This window comes from Pholcus phalangioides, unplaced genomic scaffold, assembly GCF_987345545.1.
Source record: "Pholcus phalangioides strain wild (caught in Gottingen) unplaced genomic scaffold, Ppha-v1.0 ptg000017l_1, whole genome shotgun sequence".
NCBI lineage: Eukaryota > Metazoa > Arthropoda > Arachnida > Araneae > Pholcidae > Pholcus > Pholcus phalangioides.
The window spans coordinates 38,229,321-38,253,900 of NW_028301610.1; the positions used below are offsets into that span (position 1 = coordinate 38,229,321).

The 24,580-nt window shown below is 38.1% G+C and overlaps 1 protein-coding gene across 7 annotated transcripts in view; it reads right to left on the bottom strand.

Annotated features, from left to right (window-relative positions):
• The window catches only part of LOC149073001 (RIMS-binding protein 2-like), a 240,323-nt gene that overhangs the window by 165,864 nt on the left and 49,879 nt on the right, over nt 1–24,580 (bottom strand). For all 7 annotated transcript variants that reach the window (XM_089246380.1, XM_089246386.1, XM_089246383.1 and 4 more), the window contains 9 exons: nt 23,881–23,997; nt 15,778–15,927; nt 13,891–14,037; nt 13,545–13,797; nt 13,220–13,372; nt 12,656–12,733; nt 12,321–12,419; nt 11,934–12,113; nt 607–791 (listed from right to left, as the gene is read on the bottom strand). In XM_089246380.1, coding sequence (XP_089102506.1) covers nt 607–791; nt 11,934–12,113; nt 12,321–12,419; nt 12,656–12,733; nt 13,220–13,372; nt 13,545–13,797; nt 13,891–14,037; nt 15,778–15,801 — 1,119 coding nt within the window. In that variant the 5' untranslated portion in view covers nt 15,802–15,927; nt 23,881–23,997. The remainder of the gene's footprint in view (nt 1–606; nt 792–11,933; nt 12,114–12,320; nt 12,420–12,655; nt 12,734–13,219; nt 13,373–13,544; nt 13,798–13,890; nt 14,038–15,777; nt 15,928–23,880; nt 23,998–24,580) is intronic.

Below are 24,580 nucleotides of genomic sequence, written 5' to 3' on the forward strand. Positions count from 1 at the left end.
CATCGCCGCAAATAATGCCTCGTATTCTTCTTGTAAGATAAGGCTATTCGACCTTTCTTTTACAACAACGCAACTAGAAAATACAGAACCTGTTCAAATGATGCCATTCATGTACCTAATTTATTGTTACCTGAAAATCCTGCTATGCAAATTTTTTACTGCTTAATAGTTTCCGCTCACGTTTGCCTGCAACGTATGCAAATATGGTAGCTTTTCATTTTTACTGTCCGCCACGGTGACGAATTTTCAGTTTGCTGCTCAACTTTTCAGTAGCAGTGTATTTCATTTTGAATTTAAGTGAACTTGACAACCCTAACTTTAACAAAGCCCAAGCTAAAAATTCTACCAATTTATAGATATTTCATATCAGAAATACGAGTCTCGCGCCATATCATTAAATGTAAACAGATATTGTGGATGAACGCATGACCCCATAATTTATTCAGCACTGGGCCGCAAAATTCCCAAGCCCGGCCCTAGATATCACGCTAAAATTCAATATACTCTCGTAAGTTTTACGCCATGATTCGTTTCAGTTTGCATAGCGTTGAATAAAAATGAATGACTGAAATACTCGATAGAGAAAAATTTCTAACAAATAAGTACCTCATCCATTTCACCATATATGATGACATAATCACCAGCACTGAGACAAAGTTCCGCTTCCGGATTCTCATTTGGCGACTGCTTTATAGGATCGTATGTGTAACGGGCGCAATATATGTTACATCGCCCTCTTCCAGGCAACTCGATGAAATCAATGGAGTCCAACATCTCTTCTACGCTGGCGCCTGTGTGGATGGAAAAGAAGATATATAAATCAAGAACAAAATTTTCGTCTGCACCAAACAATCATTAATCTTCAACATCCGGGTGAGCGAGTGACGACGATGGTCGGGTGGTAGTACAGTAGTATCCGCAGCGTTCTTTTCGACGAAACTGCACAAAACATGGCAAAAATTCCACGAAATGAAAGAGATTTATTCTGTAGACATATAACGACAATTCTTAACCCGGCTAAGTTATGTTATTAAACGCATGAAACTTATGTTAACTTTTAATATGTAGATTAAAAAATATATATCCTAGGATCTATCAGCCACCTCGTTGGGCATTTTGCCTGTTGTGGCGTCGTATTTGTATAAAAAAACACACATCATGTTTATGGTGAGTTATTGTGGTTTATTTCTTTCGGGATTTTTTTTTTCATATGGGGGGGAACAGATATGGAAGGATGTCATCGTATTTCGGTTCAAAACGGAAATACCATATCGAAACGTGATGACTAATATAATGCCGCCTACTATGACTAATATAATGGGAGATCCATATATTTCTGTTTGTATTAAAAAGTGAAAGGTAATAGCTCAAGAGAGGAATAAGCAGCAAACTTGGGTTAATTATTTTACTGTATCATGTATTGCTTAACTATTATGTGTATATACTGTATATGTGTGAAAATGTATTCTTATATATATTGATAAGTTTAGAGAATCCTTGAAGAAAAAGAGCACACAAGATTGAATGTATGTAAAATATTCAAATAGTAGCCCGAATTCACACGTGCCAGATTGGCGGTTGCTTTGGTGATCATTACCTTATATACCTTCTTATATTTTCCTTGTAGGGGAAAGAAAAGAAGGAAGCCCATTTTTTTTGTGGAGGAATGGTGGATTAAACCGACCTCCTCTCCCGTAATCCTTTACGCCAGGAAAACTACTGTTAGGGTTAGCTGCTTTGTCAGCCATCTTGAGCCAACCACTTCCGTTCAACCCACATGACCAGTGACGACTTCCGGAAGGAGGGATACCGGAATAAACTAAACGCCATGTAAACGGGTTGTAGCGAAAAGCCCTGTTGCCGGTAACGTCCTGGGATATTTTATTTTCCATGTAAACGGGGCTAGTGAAATGCAACCTATGCAATAGGTTGGGGGGGGGGAATGGAAAACATGTTTTATTGTAAAAACAGCTTCATTGCCTTTTTAGAAACGAAAGACGAAATTTTTCTGGGTGACAGAAAAAAGTAGATAAAGTTTGACGAAATATATATATATCTCGGGGTGACAGAAATAAAGCAGATCAGGTTTGAGGAGATATCTCGGGATTGCCGCTGAAAGGGTTAAGAACCAATTTCCTGTAATCTATTTTTCAACACCTATTCAATCTCAACCAGACTTACAATTCACAAATTCACAAGCCGCAATGTTGCAAAGTTGTCAAAATGCGCTGGAAAGGCTTTTTTTTATCACTCTTTTATGGAACGTGAAAAGCAATGATTCTCAAAGTGTGCATCGCGACTCCTTAGGCATCGCCAATTTTTGTCAAGGTCATCGCGGCGAGCAGGAGATATTGATTTGTATGCCTGTTTATGTTTTGAAGTGGTTCTTTCATACGGGAAAATATCTGCTAAACTATTCTGGGGAGCCACAGAATAACCTTGAAATGGGCAAGTGAGCCGCGGGTAACAAAAGTTTGAGAACCTGGTGTAAGGGGTTAAGACACTCTCGGTTGGTGAGGTGTGAGATACATGCAAACTTCAGCGACGGATCTAAAAAGGGATTCCCCAAAGAGGCTAAACTTTTGAGAAAATGGGTCTGTCCCATAAAATAGAGAACAGCAATATTTTTTAATATATCCCTCCGACACATCAGCCTGGATCTGTGAATATCCACTTTGGACCATGTGATAACTTTATTTGCTGTTATTAGTCTAATACAGGGTTCTAAACCTTATTTGTTACATGGACCCATTGCACCAATAGGACGCCACGGACCCCTGCGCAAAACAATAATCAACATAGCGGGTCATATACACCCGCACGCACCACATTTTACTGTTGAACCGTTGATTCTAGAGCAATGTTTCTCAGCCGCCGGACCCTGACATCAGTCAAAGCGGGCCGTGATTGATTCACTGTTTCATTTTGCTCCATTTGTTGCTCATTAGTTTTGTGTATGACCAGGCTTTCCACTCACAAAAAAGCAATCAACCGGGCCGCGGGCTTCCAATGGTTGTGAACCACTGTCCTAGAGCCATACTTCCAATTTACCCTTCAATTTTAATTCTAAAACTGTAAAAAAGAAGTTATGTTGTAGTAAAATTTTTACTCTAATGCAATGAAAATTTTACTGTGATTATTTTAGAAAATAATTAAGGCGGTAAAAAATTTCACCGCCTTTGACGTACCACGTACTGAGATCCGCGCAAAGGGGTTAAGAAAAAAATATTCAAATAACGTGTGGAACTCTTAAAAATTAACTTTTTATATACAGAGACCCTGTGCTCAAAAACCCAATGAGAAAGTTGTTACACCTTCTCACAAGGCCAACAAAAACAATCCCAGGTTTTTAAGTGAGAAATTTATTTTATTGCTCTTATTTACTGAGATATTAAAATTAAAAAAAACGGGGGGGGGATGTTTTTGGGAAAAAAACAGCGTTTTACCCCAATTTACCCTGTTTTTATGTTGGTCAGTTTCATGTCCAGAGATCCTATACACCAGGGGTCTTCAGCCTTTCAGATATCACGAGCCACATTGAAACTTTCCATGAAGTCCACGGGCCACCAACTTTACCCGAGATGTTTAGAAATCCTGAGATGGAATCAGGGTGCCTTTTCGTTGTCCCGGGGCAGACTTTTCTTTTGGGACCCTTCTTGAAAGAGTTGCTATTATTGCTATTATGCAAAATAAGTGTACATTTTTTGGGGCCTTCCATTCGGCTTGGGGGCCTTGGGGCAGTGCCCCGGTTGGCCCAGCCTAGTTACGGCCCTGGATGGAATCCAAATTTACAAAGGCTCAATGGAATGTAGTCATATCTTAACAGATGGGCCAAACGGGCCCGAGTAAAACAGAGTCCAAAATAATTGAAGACTTAAAATGATCTGAAATTATTTTATGATTAATTGTGATTAGTTTTGAAATAACGCGTTTTTACTAATTGTGAAAAAGTTTCGATCCATCACTGCTTTTAATTATTCTGAAATTACTTTAAATGGTTCTGTAATGACTTACTTCGATTATTCTGTAATTATTTCGGTTATTCTGCAATTATTTCCTTCAATACATCTTGAAATTACTTCTTTCGATAAATCTTGAAATTATTTTCAATAATTTTGCAATTACTGTATATCCTTTTATCAATTATGGAGCAACCATATTTTATGGTTATTTACAACCATATTTTTATGGGCATCTTTTTATCAGCCACCTCGTTGGGCATTTTGCCTGTTGTGGCGTTGTATTTGTATTTTTATTTGTATTTGGAGCAATTTCGGTCGTTAATTTAGAAATTATTTCTCTCTCTCTTTTACTGATTCTCAAGTTATTTCTTTCACTAATTCTAAAGTTATTTCTCCCTCTTTCACTTTTATTGATGTTCAAGTTACTTCTTCCAATAATTCTAAAAATTTAATTTACAAAAATTATGAGATGATTTGTTACAAAAATTATAAATTTATTTGTCACTGAAATTCTAAGATTATTTGTTAAAAAAATTCTAAGATTATTTGTTGCAAAAATTCTTAAATTATTTGTTATAAAAATTCTAAAATTATTCTTCCATGAATTAGAAAATCTTATGAATTATGACATAATTTAAATAATTATGACATAATTTAAATAATTATGACATAATTTAAATAATTATGACATAATTTAAATAATTACGAAATATCTTAAATAATTATGAAATATCTTAAATAATTATGAAATATCTTAAATAATTCTGAAATATTTTAAATAATTCTAAAATATCTTAAATAATTCTGAATTTTTTCATTTTTTTTCCATCAAGGTATTTTTCAGCATTTCTGTAAATTCTAATACTAGGTAGGCGTTTTGAATACTCCGATACTTGTGTCCTAAAATATATGAAATCAGGAGGTCCAAAAAAACTATTCAGGCTTCGGTGTCCACCAAATTGTTCAGTGGCTCACTGTCTTTATCAAATTATTTTTTGATTTAATTGTCTTCCACAAAAATTGTAGCCATTTTTTAAAAGCGTTCGGTGGGGCCACCACGAAAAAAGAAAAGCTCCGAGGGCCCACACGTGGCTCGCGGTCCATGCATTGAAAACCCCTGCCATACAACCGTACTAAAAAAAAAAACAACCGAAAAACCGCAAAGAAATCTCTCTCAACGTGGACATCTTTCTTTTCCGGCCACATATAATGGTCAGGAAACTATATTTTTTCACATAAACATGAAAAGGTTTCCAGAAAATACATGTACAGATAATCAAAAGCTAGGTCCTGGAAATGTAGTAAATAAACTATTTATCAAAACATGGTGAATACATTTGTGATATGCGTTCTCTTTAGGAATGGTTTCTTTTTTCGGTGGCATCACAGGAGATAGAAGAATTTCTTTCAGGCTACTCTGGATAAAAAAACTGGAAAGCGAGAAAATGTAGAAACATTTTCCTCCAAGAAGAAAGCGGGAGAAGCTTTTCAACGAGAGGATATATTCAGTTGAGAAGTGCTTTTAGGAAAAGAGATTGAAATGTCCGATTTTTCAATTTTTCATAATACTACTTTTTCCCCCTCACCAGTAACACATATAGAGCTCCTTTTTCTCCGTTTTGTCCTTAGTAAAAAAAAAAGGAAAAAATTTTTTTGACTATATGCGGAAATTCGATAAGAGTGGGAGGAAAGAAAAAGTAGTGAAAGATTCACTTTTCTGTCCAGCAAAGCACTAAAGAAATTATTGATATGTTCTATCCTGGAAAAACTGCTTAAAGCTCAAGTCTCTCGAGAATAAACATAGTGGAAATATGGTCTGATCGGTCTACCTGGAAGTTTTTATCGGAGTGGATCTCTAACAATAATGGCGAGATAAAAGTCTGAATAGAAGGAGGATTCGGAGAAACTTGTGTCGAATATGTACAGGGTGTCCCGTAAGTGCTAATGCGGCCTTTATCTCATCAACCGTACAGTTTCAATTTAAAAAAAGAATGCTCAAAAGGCCTTCAAAAATTACCCTGTATCAGGTTTGAGAATGAAAATACAGTGTGTTGTAACGAAATAAAAAAAAAAAAAATCTAAATTTTTATGTGGTTTCCCCCTTCTCCCAACTAGGAAGTTGTTGCTCTGTCTCGCCTGAGGGCAAAAGGAAAAAATTCCATGTTTCTAAGTGCAATATTCGTTGAAATATTAGAATTTAAAACAAAAATCGTTGACAAAGTGGGAAAGAACCGCATAAAATAACGAAAATTTTTTTTCCTTACTTATGCTGTTCTTTCCCACCTTTTCAGCGATTTTTTTGAATTCGCTATTGAATTTGCAGTATTCGCTGAGATATTGGAATTCAAAAATCGGAGAAAAGTAATGAAAGAACAGCGACAACTAACGGACAACGCTTCTTTCCCTAATTTATGTTTATTTTTTCCAAACCGAGCACAACTCCGGTCTATCGCCATGTGCAATTTACTACCTAGTGAGTTGTACTGGAAGTGTAAGTATCTAACAGCCTGATTTTGCGAATCTAGTTTTGTGTATGATTTTTCAGTGCTGCCTTCTATATTTCAAGAACGAAGTGAGTGAAGTGTCTAAATACTTGGACTGTTGCTCTCTGTGGCAAGACTTTTTGAAGGGAGATCAGCTCGCATTTGCTCCTCGAAGTTGGAAACATCAGAAAACATACTTCAGCCGACCACCATTGTGGCGACGGTCGGGGCTTGAACCCGGCTCCTCGCGATGCGAGCCCGTCACTATGACCACTTGACCACCACAGCGGCCCCTCATTTATGCTGTCCTTTCTTAACTTTTCTTCGATTTTTGCATTCGAATATCTCAACAAATATTGCACTTACAAACATGGATTTTTTTTTCTGTTGGCGTCAGGAGAATCAGGGCAAAAACTTTCTAATTGGGTTTTTGAGGACAGGGTGTCCGTATAAAAAGTTAATTTTCATGTTTTGATAACTATACAACCCTTTGCAACATGAATGACGTATATAAAGGGTGTCTCGTAAGTGCTAATGCGGCTTTTATCTTATCAACCGTCCGTCGTGGAGGCATACTTTCAATTTAAAAAATGCTCGAAATGCGTTCAAAAATTACCCTGTGCCGGTTATGAGAATGCGCCAGAGTGGCGTGGTGGTAAGATGCTCGTTTACCATCGTGAAGGTTGCTGTCAGGGTCCCCCGAACCCAAGGGAGAATATAGATAAGATATTTTCCCTAACAAACTCGAGGCGACCACCGATAGACAGCGCCTTCACTTCCAACCCATCTCACTTATGGCAGTAAATTGCAATATAGCGATATGGCCAGAGTTGGTGTTTGGTGAACGCAGTTATGAGAATGCAAATACAGCGTGTGACAAAATAAAAAATCTTATTTTTTTTATGGTCCCTGTCTAGTTGTTGGAACAACTTATACAAGGACTAGCTGTCCCTGTACAAGTTGTTCCTGTCTGTCCTGAGACCCACAGAAAAGTTCTACGTTTCTATGTGCAATATTCGCTGAAGTATTTGAATTCAAACATCAGAGGAAAGTTGGGAAAGAACAGCATAAATGAGGGGAAAAGAGCATTGTCCGTTAGTTTTTGCTGTTTTTTTCGTAACTTTTCTCTGATTTTTGATTTCATGTATCATAGTGGATATTGCAGTTAGAAACATGGAATTTTTTTCTGTTGCCCACAGGAGAGACAGGGCAACGACTTTTTAATTAGAAGTTGGAGGACGAGGGGACCGTACAATAATTTAGATTTTTCATTTTGTTGCACACACTGTATTTTCATTGATACACTGTAATTTTTGAATGCCCCTTTTGAGCGTTTTTTAAATCTCTACGACGGACGGTTGATGAGATAAAGGCCGCATTAAGCACTTACAGGACACCCTGTATAGAGTGATTCTAAGACAAAATTTAACCCAGGAGTCTTCAATGTCCTTTCAGACATTGCGGGCCAAATTAGAATATTCCTTGAAGCTCGAGGGCCAAATAATATTGCAATGTCTAGATTCACCTAGTCGCATCTTAATGGGTGGGTCCAACGGGACCCAACCTCCAGGAATCCAGGAATTAAATACGAATTTTCATTGATTCTGAAATTATACGAATTTTCATTAATTCTGAAAATTATACGAATTTTCTTTAATTCTGAAAATTATACGAATTTTCATTAATTCTGAAAATTATACGAATTTTCATTGAGAGAAATTATTTTTTCCATTAAATAAGAATTTTCATTAATTCAGAAAATATTTCAAAATCCTGCATTTTTCATTAATTCTTGAAATTTTTAAAATTAATTCCGGAAATATTTTCCATCAATTCTAAAAATATATTGTTTAATAATTCTGGAAATATTTTGAATTAATTACGAATTTTTTGTATGGTTTTTTTCCCTTCAATTCTGAAATTATTTCTTTCAACAATTATATAATTTCTCATTTATTCTGAAATTATTTCTTTTATTACAGTAGTTCCGAAATTTTTTTTCGAAACTACAGAAATTAAAGAGAATTTTTATAAAGTAATATCAGAAATTTTTTTTAAAATTACTTTTTCCACCAATTCTATTATACTTTGTGTCATTGAGGTTTTTTTCCTAGCATTTCTATATATTTTGTAACAATGTAAACCTTTTTTTTTGTCAACGGGCCACTGCAAACAGCCTTGAGGGCCACATATTGAAGACCCCTCTTTAAACGTGGGGAAATGCTCACCGTACATTCGTGCTGCCTTTGTGGTACTTCCGTTTGTAGCTCCGTAATTGAAATGCATGTCTGCTTTTTCAGTATTACTAAAGTGTGCCATTATTCCGTACGTTACAACTGTTAGAACGCGCGGTTGCACGCTGGAATAACTTCACAGGGCTGACGACCACGTCTTTTATTCACTGTGACGCAGATTTACACATTGTTTCTTCTTCTTCCCCAGGTTACATTTGCATGCATGGTGTTATTTTTCTCCCGGTAAATTTCACCAGGAACACCGTTTTAACGTTTGCGGAGCGGACGTTTCGAAACGCGCTAGTGCGTTTGCGTTTCATGTTAGACCATGCATTCTTCGATGACAATTGTTTGTATTGGTGTGCGCTATCACCTCTTAAAGTTTTTCCTATCTGTTCTGAATTACCCTGTATAGGTAAGGTGTTTCGCATAAGTAAGGACGATCATTTTGTACAGAGGTCCATGATGTTGAGACGGCCTGAATAGAGCCAGAATCATGCCCTGCAAAGGGTGGGGATAACAGGTCTCCAGCCGGGACCTCCTCCTCCCTCGGAACCCGAGACGATTCTTATTATTTCTGCTTTTTTACACAATAAATTCAATAAAGAAGGGTCTGTGAAAAGTGTGGCGTGGGGGGTCCCAGTCTAGCGACCCTTGACTTGAAGTTCAAGCCTAGCGACCCTGATGCAGGATGGGGGGAAAAAAGCCATGGCCAGGACAAAGAGAGGAAGCTCACTGGACACTAGCTCTTGGGTCCAGAGCTCGACCTTATTTAAAAGCTTCACTGAATTGGCTGAAAGAATGCAAGCCAATAATTAGAAAGGGGTTTTCTCCCCTCCAAGATGAGAGTGGGGAACTCTGGGAAAGACGGGGGGGGGGGCACAGGCACAAGAAGAAAATGTGTTACAAAGGTAGGCCACGGGCGAATAAAGGTCAAGAAACGCTGCTTTACAGTGTTGATACACTAATTGAAGTACATTTTCGACGATACATTTCATTTGATCATTTTTGTTGCACCACGGTCATTTTCTGCAAACGAGGGCTAATTAGACTCCGGGACCTAGAATTTATTGCCAATTCTGAACGGCAGGATTATTTTTATAATCATCGAGAGGTTAGTTCGCCAACCCCTCGATGGGGGACTCCTCGCGGTAGCAATTTTTTCCGTGGTCATTTCGCCGTTTCTGTTGTACCCCTGTGGCAGGAAAGTTTTCTGACAAGGACGAACCGGGTATCGAACTCGCGACACCTCTAAACATCCTTTGGTACTTTAGGCGAGTATCTTATCGACAAGGGCTAAAGCGCCCCTCGATATATTTCCTGAGGTATTTGTATTTTTCTTCGAACAGTCGAAACCGATACCAAAATAGGTTTAATAAAGTCAACTGGACTGCTTCTTAAACAAAGATCTTCAATGTATAAGAAATCGAATCTGAATAAATCGGGCGATCGTATTGGTCAATTGACCGTGCTCCAAAAAGTAACATCTAGGTGATGACGCACATAAATACTGAAATGGGTCGTTGCCAAATCATGCTGGGACCACCGTAGATTTCGAACGGTAACTGCACCATCCTAAATATCAATTCCAGTATAATATCTGTTTCCCGGAAATACCATTACTTTCGCCATCGAGAGTGCATCAGACCCCAACTGGAAAGTCATTGACTATATGGCTCAGTGTTTCTGAAAGTGGGCCATATCGCCCCCAGGGGGACGATATCGCTTGAGGTATAGAATGGTCCGGGGGATGCGATGCAGGCTATGGGTATAATACAGGATCCTATGGGCTAGCTAAAGTTGGCGGAGAGATGAGCAAATAACCTTTTTTTGGGGTAGGTGGCGGAAGGATAAAAAAATTTGGGAAGGTCTTATATAGCCCGTACATACATACAGCATCTTTCGTGATAAGCATGCGGACATGTAGAGTGTGTGTCAGCACTTGCCCAGACATGATAACCGCGCACACCGATTGCTGCTTCATAAGTAAAGAAAGAAAATGTTTATTTCTCATTGTAGAGGCAGTTTTTGTGTTAACGTTTATGCATTGCTGTACAGGGTGCGTAGGAAAGTCCCCCCCCCCCCTGCCACAAGTTGCTGGTGAACTCTTGATACAAGATGTATACTTCCAATTAGAAAAAGTATCCTAAGACTTCAGATACGTCATTCATATTGCGAGAGGTTGTTTATTAAAATAAGAAAAATAACTTTTTATTTGATCCCCCTGTCCTAAAATTCCCAATTAGAAAGTTTTTTCCTTGTTTCTCCTAAGGCCAACAAAAAGCTTTCTAAGTCTGTTAGAGTTTCTAATTTGTCTCTGAGTGCAATATTTTACCGAGATATTGGTATTCCAAAATCGGGGGGAAGGTGGGGAAAAAGCATAAAATGAGCTTGTCCGTTAGTTTATGCTTTTCTTTCTAGACAATTCTCCGATTATTGAATTCAAATATCTCGATGACTTTGATGGCCCCCTCGGGAGACAAGGCAACAACTTTCCGATTGGTTTATTTACGACAGGGTAACCAAATAAAAACTATTTATTTTATTTTATTAACTATACAACCCCTTGTAATGTAAATGACGTATCTGAAGTCTACGCTTGAAATCTAGAGGCTACTGAAGTGTGCCTCTCTCTAGGATGAACGGTTAACCGGTAATTAGCGGCGAGAGGGAGTCAGCTCAGCACCATGTATACATGTATTTATTTTGTGAGCTAACCAAGTTGGTCATACGAGTTCAGAAACACCCCGTATAAGCCATTACAAATATCTTTTCCACTGATTTTATTGCGCAACATAAATAACGATTTAACATTGCACAGACATCAGAACTAAACTTGTTTTTCACCAACGTTAAGTGAATAAAAGTGAAACATTTTCGTGTCTATTTCATCGCATGCATTTTTACCAGATACATAAAACAATATTTAAAAATAACAACAACCATAGCAAATGCTTGGGTTGTTAAAGTTCACTTGAAAAATGAAGTGACCAGTACCTGGAACAATGTTGTGCATTTTCAGTGGTCATTTTGCTTGTACAACCAACAGCTCCTCGCTGACCATGACACTTACCTCCTCCACAGTCAAGTATTATCCAGTTACCCGATATCGTGATATTGCCTGTATTAATGAAGCATATTCTCCTAAACTTACCATTTTTATGGAATTCTTGTCTGCGCGTTATTTCCATCTAAAAATTCAATTCAGATTATTATTATACATAGTAGCGAATTTGAGTTTATATGCTACTCACTTCCATTCACGCCAGATGCCGCAAAGTGATGCAGAAGTGCCGGAGTACTGCCAGAAGCCGGCACTAAACCGTGAGACGAATGCTCCCGAAGACTCGCTAATGATGGACTTGGTGTTGGAGCTGGAACTAAATGAAGACTGTCAACGCTTGATGGGTTCGCAGAATACAATCCCTGGGAATCTGTTCGATCAGAAAAAAAAAAAGAAATCTGTAAATTTTTAATAAGTTCCATCTGATGATGACTATTTCACCCAACGTATCGTGATAATATCATTTGTTATTTTTTGTTCTGGTCATCACTTTTACACTATTTTTAGCTGAATTAGGTGATTTGGCCAGCAATTTAGAAAAGAAAATAGTAGTCGTTCAAAAGTTTTGATTTTCTACCTAAAGAGCTCCTCCTCTTGTCCATTTCAGCGAGAATGCGGTTGTCTTGTTCAAGCTTGGCCATCAATTTTTCAAGCTCTTGTATTGTGATCGACGGCTCTGCAATAAAGTTTACATACGATTGTTCATTTTTTTTTAGATATTCTGCAATCACAAAGATGTGCATGACATATAAAAGTCAAGAAAATATAAAATTCACTCTTTCTTTTAGAATGATATATATCATTATCTACCATAATTATAATAGTCAATTCATAAATTTGTGCTTTTTTATGTTGTATTTTAGAAATCTCGCATTCTACTGCCCTGCCAAAATAATAGATATAGTGACTCACTCATTGCAGCCGAATGGCTCATTCGTTTTTCTTCGATACTTGCTTTCAACTTTTCAACGTTTGACGAAAGTGGCATGTCTATTGCAAAAAAAAACACGACAAGTCTTAGCAAATCAGTATCTCATACAGAAATATTTGCAAATCTTTTAATAAGAAATACGAGTTTATTCATTTATTTTTAAGGGTCTATTCACTCTTCAGAAAATACTAAATCCTTAGCCATCGCATGTATTCAATAATCTTAGTCAGGCTACTGACTAAGATTATTGAATTGGGCCTCCGATTCCAACCCACGGCCCAATTTATTGTAGCATTTTATTATTGACATTTTACTGTAAAAGATTTTATCTAGGTTCAAGTCGGGTTTAATTCAGTATAAAATAATATGAAAATATACAGACTACTCAAAAATTGAACCCCCCCATGACCCATGGGTCTGGGTCTGAAACCCAGAAATTAGGCATAGATGTTTGAAATAGGCTTTGAAATGTAAGATTTCTTTTGGTACAAGATCACCACAAGGCAATGATGTAAATCTTTGATGGGAAAATATTTTATTCTCACCCGCAGCGCGAGATTTCTCTAGTTCAGCTAAGAGTCGATTATCTTGCTCTATTCTTGCTAAAATTCTTCTAATTTCATTACTTGTTGCTTCAGAATGGAGTGATTTGGCTTTGGCTGGGCTGGATTCAGCGATAGCTGATGCAGCTACAGGTTCTAAAAATAAATAAATTTTTGCATCAATAATTTTGGATCACTGCTGATATTCAACATGTTAATGCTTACTAAAAAAGTGTTAATGCCTACCAAAAAGTCTTTTGCCTAGGGAAATAAACAATCGCCAAAAGTTCTATGAAAGAAAATATTAATATAAGGAGTTACCACTCACTTTCGGCTAAGTATTTCATGGATGAGTTTTGTTGGTAAGTCGCTGATGTGCCTATTGGAGTAACAACGGTCTGGTCAAAGAGGTGCGTTTCTGGTACTGGGACGAGTGGCTTTGACGCCAATGAGGACACTACAGTCACATCTGTGCTCAACGCGACGGTAGTTGCGGTACTTGTTTCTTTTGGAATTGATGGCTCAGAGGACACTTCGTTTGTTTTAGTATCGGCAGCGAAATCTGGCTTGTCTATGTTTACCTGTGGGAAGGAAATGAAATGAGATATCACTTATCTCTCGTACAGCATGAAATATCCCAATGTTCGAAAATGATTTCAATGATGACTACTCACCTCAGCTGTAGATATTGGAGTCAGCAGGACATGTGAACTCCAAGCCGCCTTCGATAAAGTTTTCTGCAAGGCTTGTATTTCAAGATTCAGTTCTTCACACAACACACTTTCCAGTTCACATTTCTTTCCTAGTTCCCTAACTTGAGACTGTAATAAGTATTGACAGGACGTTAATGGTGGTGCTGTTTGGGAATTTCGTAAAGATCAACTCACATAATAAAAATTGTCACTTATATTGTACACTATATTGCCACTAGTATTCAGACGTAGCGATCGAGAAAAAAAAGTAGTAAATTTTTAAAAAGTTGCATCAATACATTCGAGACAATCATTGAATCAACGCTGCCTTGACTAGGATTTGCCGTCATTATCTGGTTGAAGACTCTGAAGGTGTTCTCAGTTGGGGAAAAAATGGCATTCCCGCTCATCTCAGAACTATTAAATCGGATCGAAATCGGGATTCTTAGCTATCAATTACGTTTTTGTATGGAACATTCTTGTAACCAGCCCTCATTTGACCTCAAAGTGAGCATCAGAAATCACGCCGCAAGAAACAAGTGTGCAGGATGTACGCAATCTTCTTAAATACAGGGTGATTCAGAACTCATGGGCAAAACAGTGATTAAACAAGCAATTTTCATCTCGTAATGCATGGTCGTAACGCAAGCGGTGAACTGCTGGACGGCACTGTCATCGAAGCTCATTTCATACCGTGCACCGCCCAGGCTCTATCGACCGTTGTCAATTTTAGCCATTGCCCCGGATGAGGGGGCTGTATTATGCATATACAGGGTGGGCAAAAAGTCCGTAGAAACTTTAAAAATGAATAAAAACCGGAAAAATAACCGAAATAAAAAACGGTTTGCAGGGTTAGCATCGCTAAAGGTCACGAGAATTTCAAGACAGGAAAAAAAAACAGCCGATAGGTGGCACTGGTACGAGCGACTTCGGTGGAAATATGCAAATGAGACGGTTATAAGAACTTGCGCTCCTAATCCACACAGTTCACCGTTGTAAGCCGTGTATGTGGATCTGCTGCACTCTGCCGTTGCTGGATTTTTGACTCGTCTGCAATGTGTTATTACTGTGGTGGTGGCCACATGGAACAATACTGCTGTAATTTAAAAATGTATTATACAAAATTTTTATCGATGAGCTTTCATAATGTCTGTCATCGAAGCTATAAAACGCTGGTTTTGGCACTAATCGTCATTTTCATCGTGGATTGCAGAAGTGATGGAAAGACGGTACAGGCATTTCATGTATGGTGCTTTGGATTGGGATGCACTGGAATCCCAAAGACTGTATCGAGAATCTTTTCTGACAAGACATGCGTCAGATGGAAAAACCTTTGAGTCATGCAGTATACAGGGCCCAGTTGGCGGATTAAAGTCAGTCGAGGTCCCGGGCGGAAAAGAAAATATTGGGCCCCTTAAATTAGAAAATAATGTGAAGGTCGGGTTTTTCAAGGCCCTTTATAGAAGCCGGTGCGCCCTCCATTAAATATGCCCCCGACAGGACCATAAGCGCATACAGGCTCCTCAAACGGGGGGGGGGGATAATTGCCGAGGGCGTGTATAATGAACGGGGGTTGGAGGGTGAATGTCTACCTCCACTCTTCCACTCATGCCAATAATACAAATGTTTTACTGAACGGGGAAAGAGTGATCACCCCTGCCCCCAGTAGCCGGCTATGTAAAGGGCGTGCCAGGAGTGTGAGGACACTACAAGGAGCCCGTTTCGCACAGACATCGGTGAAATAATTCGAAGGATCCTTCCGCGTTTGTGGTTGAAAAGAGAAAACATCAAAAAACCCATTCTAGCCATCACACAGCCATCAACATATTTGAAGACGTCTGAATACTTTTGGCAATCTGGTGCATTTACCTCGAGATTCTGTATAGTTTCCATCGCTTTTTGCTTCTCGGTGTCGGAAGATAGCTTCTGCAGCTCTTCCTGCTGTGCCTGAAGCTCTTTGGAGACGGTATTCTTCTGCTGTTCCCATTTCTTGCGTCGCTCGTTGGCATCGCGAATTTGCTGGAATATGACAAAAAAAGTAATAAATCCTTCTAATTTCATTATATCTCTTTTTAATTATAATTACTGATGTTGGAGTACGAAGTAATTTAAAATATAATATCGAGGGTATTCATGAAGTCTCTATGTACACCGCTTGTGTAAAAATTAAAGGATATCGACTACCATTACTCTTATGACCGATTCCAAAGTTCATTGCCCAATGTCAAACAATACCTTCGATGACGAACAATTAAACAGAAACCGTGCAGGATTGCAATCATTCAGGGCATTGCTTTCTTAACAGTCTCTCTATCACGGTAAAATGCGGTTCTAGTAGCAGTAGTAGTAGGAACAATATTCGCCTATACGCATCTAGATGACTAATTCACGCATCAAAATTCAATTTCACTCCTCAAAATTTCGGTCGAGGAGTGAAAACTCTCCTTCAAATATTTTAGGTAGTTTTTTTTCTCACCAGCAAAAAAAAATTTCCCTAGTTTACAAAAATACCTCTTAAAAAATTTTGGAGAGGAGTGAAATTACTCTTCAAAATTATATTTTCAGCTAGTACTGAGTAGAAATATTTCCCCTGCCATATACAGGCGTTGGACAAAATAATATGCACATCTGTGAAATGAGACAAAATCGTTATTGATAGGCTGTTGGCCCTCCTTTTGCATTAATTACAGCTTGTATCCGTCGTGGGATGGACAAATACAAGTCATGCACAACGGTCGCAGGGATACGTAGCTACTCCTCCTGCAAAAAGGCCACTAATTTAGAACGTGTCTTTGGAGGTGGAAACCTACTGCACATTTTGGCCTGCAAAATACCCCACAAAGGTACAATTATATTAAGATAAGGGGACCGAGCGGGCCACACGAGGTGTTGCAGTTCATCGTGTTCATCAAGTCAGCCTCCGACAATTCCAGCAGTGTGAACGGGCGAATTATCTTCTTGGAACACAGGTGGAGAATCAGGGAACAAATATTGCACCATTGGATGAAAATGGTCAGCCAGAATACTGACATAAACCGATGTATTAATCCGCCCATCCAGAACAACAAGTGGGCCGAGACCACGGTGAGACATCGCACCCCACAGCATCACTGATCCCCCTCCATGCTTAACAGTAGGAAGGAGACAATCAACATCATAGGCTTGTGCTGGAGTTCTCCAAACGTAAACACGTCCGTTAGTCTGGAATAATGTGAACGACGATTCGTCTGACCAGATGACATTCTACCATTGTTGTTGTATTCAATTCTTATGTTCGTGACACCATGTTTGTCGTTTCAAGGCATTGTATGGTGCCACCAATGATTTTGGAATAGTCGCTCTACCTTGTATGCTAGCTGCATGCAGTTCACAGCGGATAGTTTTTGTCGATACACCTTCTCCTGTAGATGTGTGTTCATCTCAGATGTTATCTGGGATGCTGTTATCTTGTGCTTTCTGGCCACACTCCGCTTCAAAACCCTTCTGTCTCTATCAGTCATCTTCGATTTTCTGCCACTCTTATGCTTGGTAGATGATGTCTTTCCCTGTTACTATGACTGTCATTACCATCGACACAGTACTTCTCCCGACACCAACAAGGGTGGCCGTTTTCATTACTGTGGCCCTGGCAAGACGGGCTCCAACAATCATGCCGCTTTCGAAATCTGTGCGGTCAGCCATAACGAAGTTTCAACGCCTTAATATACATCGCATCCGAACGCTATCACTGCTACGACTAGACTGATGTGTGCACATTATCGCCCACTAAGTGGAACTTTTCCACACTAGAGGGCGGGCGTATACGACAGGTTCCCTCAAGTGTTGTTTTTTACACAGGTGTTCACATTATTTTGTCCAACCCCTGTATATATATTTCTATATTTTCTAGCAACTAAACACAGATATTAATCTTGCAGCCCGGTGTGTTGTGGTTACCCATAGGTGCTATTCCTAAACGTCATGACGGAATGAAGAGGACGAGATATCTCGTCTGTGTCAGGGAGGTGATTAAAAATAAAACTTATAAATGATGCTTTTTTGAAGATATTAAACACGTTTAAGCTGTAGCAAGTTCTCATGAAGTTCTCGTTTTCTCTAACGTTATCAAATTACAAACAAATTTATTGAGCTTATTGTTTTTTTTTAAAAAAGAACAAAAGCATTGTTAATATTCCCCCATCTTCCTCGCTCTCTCATTTTTTTAATGAGAAGCTATTAGAATAAATAACATCGGAATATATCTATCATATCATCATTCACATGAAGCTTTACAGACGCGACATCCGTTGGCTTTCCAATATTTACTTCGGACTTTTCTATCAAAATTGATGACGTGCCTTTTGTTGGTCATTGTCTGAGGATTGGCTGTTGGTTTACAAACGAACGTTGAGTTAATGTAGCGTGCAGATTTTGTGAATGGAAGCATCATCAATGAGGTTATGATATTTCCTATTCATGTATTTTCCACAAAACATCGTCTTTTTCTTTTTTAATTTCGAGAAACGAAACTAACCGCTCTCTTCTTGGATGTGAAAGACATTATTGGAATCCAACGCATTAAGCAATTGAATAGGATGCATAAAAACGTATTTTATCATGCAATGCGTGTCCGCCAATTGGCAACGATGAACGTTTAGTAGTTAATTTTTTACGAATAGAAAGATATTCTCAGAAAAACTGGCTTTAATGATCCCTAGAACAATGTTTTGGTGAAGTGATGTATTAGTGCAGGGTGTGCACAAAAGACACTTTCAGGATTGTATAGAAAAATAAATCCTATAGAGATACATGTAAATCAATAGCACATTTCATTAAAAAATATTGTACTTGGAAATGTTGAATTGCAATGCTATTTGGAAGGAAGGTAAAACGTAACAGGAGCAAATGAATGTTTTAAAAATGAGGCTAGTACGAACAGTATTTATTGATCTATGCATCTAAAAGTATTGTCTCTCAGTACGGCGTCGGGCAGTCATGTTTGCTAACGTAACATGCCAGACATTTAGGCATGAAGCTGTAAAGGTGATTTCATGTTTTACTCAGTGATTGTGCTCGGCTTTGACTCTCTTTAAATCGTCAAGGCAACAAACAACTGCCTGGTTAACAAAGGCAAAGTTAATATAATATTCGCGAAGTCCATCAAAATATACATTTCCATTTGTAAGTCGGGAAGTGGCTGTATACACTTTCTTGGTAGACCGCAGAATGCACAAGATTGGCCCTGATCAGTCATAAACGATGGGCTATTGAAAACTGACGAAACTCTATCAATGTCAAAATATGTAGCAAAACTCGTCTAAAAGTGGTTTTCAGAATGTTCATTCGAATAAGCATGGATTTTATATGCAGGATGCATTGTTAAGAGCACGCACCGCAAATTACTGACGAACCATTGATCCTACAGACATACTTCCAATAAGAAAAAGTATTCGAATAACGTGTGGACCTCGATAAAGCCATTCATATTGCAAAGAGCTGTATAGTTATTAAAATAAAAAAAATTAACTTTTTATATATATATACGAACACTCTGTCATCAGAAACCAAAAGAAGTTCCACGTTTCTATCTTCAATATTCGCTGAGATATTTGGATTTAAAAAAATCGCATAAATGCGGGTAAAACGTATTTCACCTGCATTTATCCTGTTTTTTTTTCCTCTCAACTTTTCTCTATTTTGAATTCAAATATCTCAGTGAATATTACATTTAGAAACGGGAAATGTTTTGTTGGTCTTAGGAGAGAAAAGGAAAAACTTTCTAAATGGGTTTTTTGAGGACAGGGTGCTCGTATAAAAAGTTAATATTTTTATTTTAATAACTATACAACTCTTTGCAATATGAATGGCTTACCGCAGTCCAGACGTTATTTGAATACTTTTTTCTAATTGGAAGCATGCCTCTAGAATCAACGGTTTGCCAGTAATTAGTGGTGCGTGCTGTTAGCTACGCACCCTGTATACAGTTTATGAAAAGTGTTTTGACAATGCTCAACAATGTTTTCCCACGTATATTTTTGACACCAGCCATATCAGAGGTATCAAAGCTCTTCAAATCAATTTCTCACAATCACTGAACCAAACTCAATCATCACATAGCATTGAATTAATTATTTACGATTCACATCAATACGGGGAAAATACGAACAACGAGAGTTAATTCCATTAGAAAATTTAAAATCCCAGAGACAACCCACGGTGAAATTTTCCTATTATCTTCCATTGTTAATTTTACAAAATGAGGAACAGCGAAAGAAACGGTTTCAATAGCAAATAAATACCATGCAAAGCAATGAAGAATTCCATTTAAACCTCCGACAAAAGTTCTGTGAAAAGAGCGAAGGTATTAGAAATTTTTAATTAGTTTCTCTCTCATTAAAGGAAAAAAAAAAACAAACTGAAAATAATTAGTTCTTAAAGTCGTACGCAAAAGAGACTTCGAACGAAATGTAATCAAATAACTTTTTCATTTCCATTCAAAACGAATGTGGTTCAATAAATATTTAAAAAAAAATAAATAAATTTCAATCTGCTTTCAATCTACTTTTACAGACATGTTAAAGGAATTCATTCCGAAGTAATTCTGGTTTTCTTAGATCCGATACAACGAGATAAATTTGATTTGAACACAGTTCGGGGGAAAAAAAAAACCAATTTTCTTCCTATATTTCCGTATGAAAACTCGCTAATACGAATATTTCCCATATTTTGAGTCAATAAAAATGAAAATCCAATCCACTATTTCCTATATCCTCCGCACTCCTGATTGTAACCGGGTTCAAACAAAAATGAAAAACAATCACGTGACCGGCTGAAAACTCATTATCGTGTGGGAGATGAAATTTACGACATCACAACATGGATTGCTATATAAGAATTGGAAAAAGAGACTTGGCGTGCGGTTCTCCTTCTTCAAGTTGAAAAACTACGGAGGAAATATCATCTGTACGTAATGATATGACCTCGAGTTAGAATCAATTAGTGAAACGGAAAGATTTTTTTTTCGCATGCAATCGATATCAAACGCTGACGGTTTTCTATTCAGCATAGATCTATATTTAAGACTTGGAAAACATTTCTGAAGAATTCTTTTAAAAGTATCGTAATTTATATAGAATAAGTGCCGTTTTGCTATTATTATATATATGTATATATAAATCATATTTTTAATACTTGTGGTTGTGGCGTTTACAACCATTAATATTTCCGAAAAGTTTCCGTAATAAATGTTAATGGTACTTGCAGTGATTCTCTGTACCGTCAACATATACTAAAAAATTTTGCAGAAATTACAACTACGATAAATCAGATTCTCTCCTGAGATGGGTACATTTATTTTAATCAAGCTAGACATGCCAAAAAATTTCGTTTTTCTAAACAATTTCCAGATTTTATCGAAAAATTTCCGTAAGTGTGGGGCGCTTACATGCGATGCGGCGTTTCTGGCCATTTTCATATTTTTTGAAGTATTTTTTTCCAAAATAAGACGGTTACGGTAATGTGGCGTTTCTCTGTAGGAAGTACGGTCCAGAAAATTTGAATTTTTCATACGTTATTGAAGTTATTTCTTACATATAGGGTGTTCCAGAAAGGACTCTCAACTTTGAAAGGACATAACTTGGAAAGAGTGATAGATAGAAAGCTGATAGATAGTCCGGCCGTGCGCTGATTCGGCCCTCCAGTAATACGACGTTTCTAGGCAGATTTTCTTCGAGCATGGAAGAGGACTCTCAACATGTCACTGCATGTCTGTGCGCAGAAGTCTGTATTATTTAAATTTGCTTTTACAATTAACTTCCACTATTACGTCGATTTCGGTAATCCGGCACACTCTGGGGTAATATGAGCCGGATTAGTAGGAATCTACAGTAGTTCATTTAATGGGCGGTCCTGAAACTTCAAATAAGCCGGTAAGTGAAATTAGTCACTACTTTGGCTAACAGATGGCACCACAGTCTTTTAAACAGTGGGTGGTATTATTTTTTGTAAACATGGAACATATAGGCCTAGTCACTTTTCGATGGATTCGAAATGATCCCCTTGTTTAGCAAGAATATGGCAAAGGTGAAGTTTGGAGCCACTTTCCCGCAACGTCTTTACAACAATGGATGCGTATGCCTCACAGATGAAATAGCGTTTGAGGATCTTTGCCATAAACAATGACCTCAAACCACAGAAAGGAGCCGTGAAATCAAACGGCTGTGACGCCATCTGTCAGTTGAAACTATTATTAATTGCCTTTTCACTAATCCTGGAACTATTTCTTTCATATAAATTCTGAATTTTCATTAATTATGGAATTATTTTATGTCATTAATTCTAAAATGATTTCCTTTATCAATTTCGAATTAGTTCTAAATTTTAATTGTTTCTGGCGTCATTCCTATCATCGAATTTGGATTTCCGTCATTTCTGAGGCATATATGTTACTATCAAGCCTGAAATTTTAGCCAATTCGCGACGGGACCAGCCACTTCGCGAATAGGCCAATTTCGTTAAGTAATGACCCGCCAATGTCCGAAATTAGCTGGCCAGTTGTTCGTGAGGTCGCCGTTGATCCCTGGCCAAAGTCCGAACAAAAGACACGATTCGGGATCATCGTCAAATTGGAATATTTTTCGCGATAACCATGTCCATGTTAGTTATGGCAACTCATCAAACCGCAGTCACGATGCGGTAATCATTTTCACCTCCAAAATTTGGAAAAAAAAACTGTATATTTATATAGTTATTGTTATAGTTTTTCTCTCAAATTTCACTTTCTTTTTTCCTCGTCACATGGAGCAATCCAATACAAATGCTATATATAGACATGTATCATACGTTGGCGATTTAAAAAAAGGGATTTGGCTCCTACCGGGTAGTCTTACATCAGCATGGAGCTTTTGCCAGGGATCTCCGGCCACTTTACTAAATGGCCGGTCAAAGTCCAAACATTTTTGTGATTCGGACTTTGGCCAAAACTCTTGGCCAATTCGCGAAGTGGCCGGCCCCGTAGCGAATTTGTTGCACGCGGGCTTTGGCAGTAACATATATAGTTCTTGGATTGTTCCTATTATTAACTTCAACTTTTTATCAATTCGGAATTTTCATTAATTTCAATACTAATTTCCACTTTTAAGTATGTAAGTAAGTATTACATTAGGGGTGGGGCCTTCTTCAGCGAGGGGGACTACCCGTAAGGGCAGTTCGGGACGTAACTAGGTAATAAGAAGCATTTTGTTACGAAGTACTATTGTGGATGTAACAGCCCACCTCCCTCTATCTAATAACAGCGGAAGCCACTATGACGACGTTACCATTCGTCAATGCCACTCTAGTAAAGCCAGAGCCACACTCGTGTCAAGCATGGTTCAATATTCATTCGAAAATATTTGCCTTCCCCTGATGTAAAGAATCAGTAGCGGCATAGACTGGATACACAACTGGCCCAGTTGGCCCAATATTACTTGATGAATATTTGCTTCCCAAACACTCTTCGTGTTGTGACTGTTAGCGTTCTTTGACCAATGCGTGGCCAGACGGATCGAAACTTCCAACCCAGACTTGGGTTGGAAGCTGGAAAGCACTGGTCGTTCTGTTCGAACAGCCTTCTAACACCTTCCAGCCTCAAACATTTGACGATCATTGCCAATGGTGGAGCGGCCACACTACTTGCTCATGAGCAACCTTGGAACGTATTGAGCCAGCCTTGACACGAGTGTGGCTCTGGCTTAAGCAATTGAGAGGGCGTACGCATTGTTGCTGCTAATCTTTCCAAACCGAATGATGTACGCCCCATCAGAAATGTGTGAATTTGGTGGAACTAAAGAACACTGTATAGACGCATGTAATAATAATAATTTTCCCTGCATATTGTCAACTTGACATATTCTGAAAAATTTAATGATTGTAGCTATATAGATGCTTAGTTTTATTTAAATATTTTTACGAATTGTAGTGTATTATTAAAAAAGTAATAATAATTATATATACCTTGAGAAGGACCTCCAGCGTGACAGAACTTGGCTCTCAAGAGTTCTTCTATATAGATTTGTGAAGCAGTTCTCAAAGGTCGTCAAAAAATTTATTTTAGGACATTTTTAGAGGCACCTATATATAAAAATAAGAAAATAATTATAAAGACGGAACACACACAAAATCTTACTCAATAGAAATTAACGTCGTTTATATATGTTACCGAAAAAGTCCGGAGTGCAGCCAATTCGCGAGATGGCCGAGAAGTTTGACCAAAATTCAATTTTCAGAAATGATTCTGGTCTTTGGCTGGCCAATTCGCTTAGTGGCTGGAGATCCCTGGTCGAAGTTCGATGTGCTGATGTAAGACGGTCCGGTAGGCACCAAATCCGTTTTTTTTTATCGCCAACGTGTGATACATGGCTATATATGATAGCTGTATTGAATTAGCTCCATGTGACGAAAGAAATTCAAGAGAAGAAGAATCTATATATTAATATAGACAGTTGTTTTTCTCTCTCTGTCAAATTTTGAAAAAAAAAAAGATTACTGCATCGCCGTTTGATAGGTTGCCACAGCTAACGTGGATATAATTATCTCCAAAAAATACGCCAACTTGGCGATGACCTCGAATCACGTCTTTCGTTATTGGACTTTGGCCAGGGAACTCCAGCCATTTCGCGAACTGGCTGGCCAAAGAACGAAATTTAGATATCGG